General features: G+C 40.5%; 1 protein-coding gene across 17 annotated transcripts in view; it reads right to left on the bottom strand.

Annotated features, from left to right (window-relative positions):
- Positions 1–6,000, bottom strand: part of myo18ab (myosin XVIIIA b) — a 147,761-nt gene that overhangs the window by 25,293 nt on the left and 116,468 nt on the right. For 12 of the 17 annotated variants that reach the window (XM_088299775.1, XM_088299787.1, XM_088299778.1 and 9 more), the window contains 6 exons: positions 5,110–5,220; positions 4,773–4,919; positions 4,578–4,691; positions 3,427–3,543; positions 2,037–2,120; positions 1,562–1,699 (listed from right to left, as the gene is read on the bottom strand). In XM_088299775.1, coding sequence (XP_088155901.1) covers positions 1,562–1,699; positions 2,037–2,120; positions 3,427–3,543; positions 4,578–4,691; positions 4,773–4,919; positions 5,110–5,220 — 711 coding nt within the window. The remainder of the gene's footprint in view (positions 1–1,561; positions 1,700–2,036; positions 2,121–3,426; positions 3,544–4,577; positions 4,692–4,772; positions 4,920–5,109; positions 5,221–6,000) is intronic. The other 5 variants (XM_088299776.1, XM_088299780.1, XM_088299782.1 and 2 more) reach the window with 1 other exon arrangement.

The following is a 6,000-nucleotide window of genomic DNA, read 5'->3' as shown; positions in this document are numbered from 1 at the left end:
CGTACATTTAGTATGTACAATAATCAGGACCAGTTTCGGCCTGACGCTAGCGATATGAGAGTTGCAATATGGTCTTCTGGGGGCCCTAAGCAAGGTTTCCTAACTGATCAGCAGCACCAACCATGCCACCATTGATGAATCTAAGTCCATCATGTCAATGTAACTTCAGCAATCTTCATTTATACTTTTTGTCATTGCAAAAACAGCACCACTAAAGCATTGGATCCTTTATAATCAGCAACCAATGTATAAGTAAGGTTAGGACTATCCATCCATCCATTATCTGTATCACTTGTCCTCACAAGGGTCGCGGGGGCTCACACTCATACCTAGGGGCAATTTAGAGTGTTCAATCAACATGCCATGCATGTTTTGGAATGTGGGAGGAAACTGGAGTACCCGAAGAAAAGGACTACAGCCCAGAAAAAAAAGACATTTTCCTGCCTCCTAATGCATTTTAATTTGGTCCAGTTGAGTGAAGTCATTGAATTTACACTTCAATGCAATAGACTGATGATTAATATTTATACACAAATCAGTACCAACCTAAAATCAGATTAGAAAAGTGAGAATTAATGCATTTATGAATACTATGACAAACAAGCCCAAGGAAGTATCTGAGGTAAATTAGTATTAAAGTACCATAATGAGTACCTATACCTAATTATGTACATTTCTTTCTTTTTTCTAGGTATAAGATAAAATCAGAATCAGAATCAGAATGCCCTTTATTGTCATTGTTCTTAGTGTGCACCGAGATTAGAGAACTCCCCATTCCAGTGCAATACAACAACAATTTAATTAGATATATAAATTAGATTAATTAAAGATTAAATAATTAAATAGAAAATAAACACGAAATTGGATAAATAAAAACACTATGTTGCAGTTCTACAAGGTAAGGGTAGTTGTGTGTGAGAGTTCAGCATGGAGATAGCTCTAGGGAATCAACTGTTTTTCAGTCTGTTTGTCTTTGTTTTGATGCACCTGTAATGCCTCCCAGAGGGCAAGGGGTCATCCAGGTGTGAGCTCGGGTGAGTATTGTCTTTGATGATATTGAGAGCTCTGCTGAGGCACCGGGTGGCGTATGTCATAGTGTTGCAGCCAAAATAAGAACTACTATAACATCACTGGGATGCTTGAGACACTGGGAATGGTGTGAGAAATATGTGTTTCCTGTTGGTTGTATATCTTTGATCCTTGTTTTGGTTGGTTTGTTGTTTGCCAGTATGTTTTTTAGTTGATGCTGGGTGATAGTTTTGGGTTTTGATGTGGCACCGTGACCATGTAATGTGTGGTGACTGTTGTCTTGCCAGCATCGGTCTTGTACTTTCGATTGAGTCAAAATAAAGCTGTCAGAATCTCTGACTGTCTCGTGAGCGCCAAAATGCATAATGTAAGCACGTTGGTGCCAAACCGGCCCTGGTCATGCTATCACTCTGATAGGATGTTTAGCTCACCCAACGGAGCCTTTCCAATTTCAATAAGCTGTACCTTCTTCACTTTGACACCTACCTCTACCAGCAACACATGCACAACTGCACTTGTCTTTGGCCCTCACCTCCAAGCGTTTGACTTGGGTCTTTTCAAACTCCAGCTTAGTTTCAAGTTCACGGATCTTGGCCTCCTGTCGGCTCACAAGAGATTTCTCCACCATGGACTGCTCCTGGAAGTCTAGTTGACTCTGGAGGGCCTGCATCTATGGCAAAGTAAACACATTACTATTTTATTTTTTATTTTTAACATATTACTACTCTGCTGTCGCTCGCCCTGCACCTCTCCACCAGTGAAGTAAAAAAAATAAAAATGTAGGTTGGTCAGAACAAATTAAACCCAAAGCTCCACTGTAGAGTCCAGGATATATTATACAACTTTGGAAACCAAATCCAATCTATTGGTATCATTTGTTTGATTTGTGTTCACTAGCCATTTGATCAATTATATGTGTTAGGCATAGATTCGGAAGAAATCTTTGGCTTTGAATCCTTCCACTGACTGTATGTATTTACTGGCAAACCTAAAGCAAAAACACTTACTGTCTCATGCACTTCCTGCTTCTCCTTAAGTGCATCTTCCAGCTGTGCTTGAAGGTCACTGATTTGAGCCAAGTTTTGGGCAGACTAAAACCATAAAAAGAGTTCGGTGTTGAGAGGGTTAACAAAACTACATACTAAATTAAGAATAACATGATGACCATACTACATGAGAATGCAATTATGCATTTTCGTACTGATGTGATATTTACATGCAAACCTATTATATAAGTGCCAATTTTAAGATCATCCAAGTGTCCCTTTAATAGTCAGATGCACCCCATGTTTGGAATAAATGGGTCGTATATTCTCATACCTACCGCTGCTGACGATTGTGATTCGATTTAATAGAATAAAGAAAAAAAACTTGATAAAGTCTCTTCTAACAATTCCAAAGCCTTTTTTTTCAGGAAATCAGATGGCTTTATGTTTCCACTTTTATCCCTTATGCACACTGACTAATCAAATGCTGGAATATAAATTTGAACCGATCTGTTCCTTTAAAACAGGCACTCACACTGTGCAACCGGATGAAACACTTCTATTTGAAAACGGGGTCACAGAACAAATTAAATATGAAACCCGAGGTGACACTGTAGATGTTATTCATGTTTTTCTTTAACTTTGTCGGTTGCTCGTTGAGCATTAAATAAGTGATGTGAACACATTTATTTGTTAATGTATTATTTTATCTGATTGGATTTCTCTGCTTTGCTTCTGGGGCGGCACGGTGGACAACTAGTTAGCACGATGGCCTCACAGTGCGGAGGTCGTGGGTTCAATTCCGGCTCTGGCCTTCCTGTGTGGAAAGTGCATGTTCTCCCTGTGCCTGCGTGGGTTTCCTCCGGGTACTCTGGTTTCCGCCCACATCCCAAAAACATGCATGGCAGGTTGATTTGACAGGCTAAATTGGCCCTAGGTATGAGTGTGAGCGCAGATGGTTGTTTGTCTATGTGTGCCCTGCGATTGGCTGGCAAACAGTTCAGGGTGTACCCCGCCTACTGCCCGAAGATAGCTGGGATAGGCTATAGCACCCCCTGCGACCCTTGTGAGGACATGTGGTACAGATAATGGCTGGATGGATGCTTTGCTTCTGAATGTCATTAACTGTTTTGTTTCTAAATGCTTGCAGGTACTGTCTTTGCATGTGTGAAGCACATTGCATTGTCTATTGTATGGAATGTGCTATATATCTAAAACTGCCTTGACTTGTCTTGCCTATTCTCCATCCGTCCGTCGTTCGGTGCATCTGTCCGTCTGCCCAATCTGTCCATTCATTAATTCGTCTGTCTATTGTCCATTCATTCATCCACCCATCCAATCAATCCATTATCACCAATCCATTCATCCATCCATCATGACTGTAATGGAGGTCAAATGAAGCGAGGCAGACCTGAGCCACAGCGGCCTTGTGCTTCTTCATCATCTCATTCAAATCTTCCTGGTCTTCCTCCATTCTTGTTTGCAAGTCATTCTTCTCCCTTTGCAGACGACTCAGCTGTTCCTCCAGCTGGAGTGCGAGAACAAACAAAAAGACAACCATCATAAGTATGTCAGAGAACAGAGAAAAGTTCATCTTAGTATTAAAAGAGGTGGGCATTTACAACTGTCGCCACCAGTTTGTCAGTACCAAAGGGGCGCCTGTGGCTCAGAGGTAAATCAGCGGGTTGTCCAATAACCGGAGGGCCTGCTGTTCTGTCTGAGTCATTCGTTATTGTGTGCTTGCACAAGACCACTTCCCCCTTGCCTCCAGTGTCACTCACACTGGTGTACGGCTGACAGACGAACAGTATCAAATACAGTAAGAGGTTCTTTAGTATTTTTTATAGTATAGATTGCGAACAGCATTTCTTCAAATGTCCTCTTAAATTTGCCTTTATGTGTTGGAGGCCTATAAATGATTATGACGATAATTTTTGGATCAACTTTTATTAAAAGACTAATAACCAAATGAAATTACAGTGAAATAATGATTTAAAAATGGTAGCAACTCCCCCGTTTTTTTGCCACTGCAACATTTGTTCATGAAACCAACATTTTGTGTTGCCTCATTCATAATTGTGTTTTGGCAACATTCTGTTACCCATGTTTCGGTGAGGATAAATAAGTCAAGATCATAGGTCATAATGATGAATTTAATCAACAGAACTTTGTTAACTAGTGATCTAAAATTAAATAGAGCTAATTTTGCAGTGAAAATGAGAGACACTGGCTTGTTCAGACGTTGACAAGCTATCCTAACTAGGTTAGTCGTTAGATACATATTTAACATGCTTCCTTAGCATCAATTGTGTTCTGACTTATTCTGGGGGAAAACAATGTTTGTAGCAGATTTGCAGTCCGGATCCAGAACACATCAGACCGCACTGGAGACAAGTGTTGTCATGGGTTAAGAGGGAGGACGGCGGAAGGCATCTATTCGCCAAGTTTTGGTGGAATCAAGACAATTTGCACAAAGCTGTTTGTTGAGTTTTGGGGGAGTCCAACTGTGGTGATGCGACCCTCAAAAACTAGATTTAAAAAAAAGACGAAGAGAATACTGACCGCCTGTTTTGTTTTGGAGATGTCCTCCATTTGAACATGTAGGTCTTCAATCTCCACCTCCATGGATTTTCGGGATTTAACTGCAGCAGCACAAGTGAATTCGGACTCCTCCAGCTAGATAAAGAATAGAACACAAGATCAAGATAAACTCATTGATAAAACGAAGTCTAGCGCAAATACAGTACAGCAGCTTACCTGGTTCTTTAGTTGTGCAATCTCCCGCTTGCTGGGTGCATTGTTCTTTATGTGGTCTAACATGATCTGAGCGTCAGCTAGCAAAGTCTTGGTCCTCTTCAGGTCTTTCTTCAGACGTTTCTCAGTCTCACCGTCACCACTTCTCACCTGGAGGTGGAAGTAAGGCTGGACTGATACAACTGATGGCTGCAATAATTTTAACTGGAGACAAACAGCTGTATCTCTGCCAAACCTAAACATTGTTTTGTTTAAATATTTCGTTTCTGTACGCATTGTTTAAATGACAAATCAATTTACCCACTGGACATTTAATGAAACCCAATGAATCATCCATCACCTGTACCTTGTCCTGGGCTGATAGAAATTTTGACTCCATCTCTCTTTTCTCTTTGAGAACCTTCTGCTTCTCATCATACTCTTCCTCAAGCTGGACTTCCATTTGTTTTAACTGGACAAACAGAAACATTTACAGTATACCAATACAAATTAAGTTTTGTGTCATCAATGTGTATGTTCAAATTACGAGTCTGCAGTAATGTTAACCAGTGTCATAAAAAAATAATAATAAAATAAGAGGATGATAAAAATCTTAATGCACACAAACTTATACAGTGGGTTCATCAAAGTAATCAGACCCCTTGACATTTTTCACTTTGTCATTTCAGCCATTTGCCCAAATCAAAAAAGTTCATTTTATTTCTCAATAAAGTACACTCAGAACCCCATCTTGACAGAAAAAAATAGAAATGGAGACATTTTTGCAAATTTATGAAAAAAGACAAACTGAAATACTTAAGTATTCACCCCATTGCAGTGACTTTCATATTTAACTCACATGCTGTCCAGTTCTTCTGATCCTACTTGCGATGGTTCTGCTCCTTTATTGGAGTCCAGTTGTCTTTAATTAAACTAACCGGACTTCAGGAAATGCACACACTTGTCTATATAAGAGCGTAAAGCTCACAGTGCATGTCGGCGCAAATGAGAATCATGAGGTCGAAGGAACTGCCCAAGGAGATCAGAGAGAATTGTGGCAAGGCACAGATCCGGCCAAGGTTACAGAAGAATATCCGCAGCACTCAAGGTTCCTAAGAGCACAGGGGCCTCCATCATCCTCAAATGGAATAAGTTTAGGACGACCACAACTCTTCCTAGACCTGACCGTCCAGCCAAACTGAGCAATCGTGGGCAAAGAGCCATGGTGAGAGAGGTAAAGAAGAACCCAAAT

The sequence above is a fragment of the Idiotropiscis lumnitzeri genome, chromosome 7 (genome assembly GCF_059441095.1).
Source record: "Idiotropiscis lumnitzeri isolate Australia: NSW breed Sydney's pygmy pipehorse chromosome 7, RoL_Ilum_1.0, whole genome shotgun sequence".
In the NCBI taxonomy this organism is placed as follows: Eukaryota; Metazoa; Chordata; class Actinopteri; order Syngnathiformes; family Syngnathidae; genus Idiotropiscis; species Idiotropiscis lumnitzeri.
The sequence above is the reverse complement of the archived record's forward strand: the minus strand, read 5'-3'. Positions and strand labels throughout refer to the sequence as shown.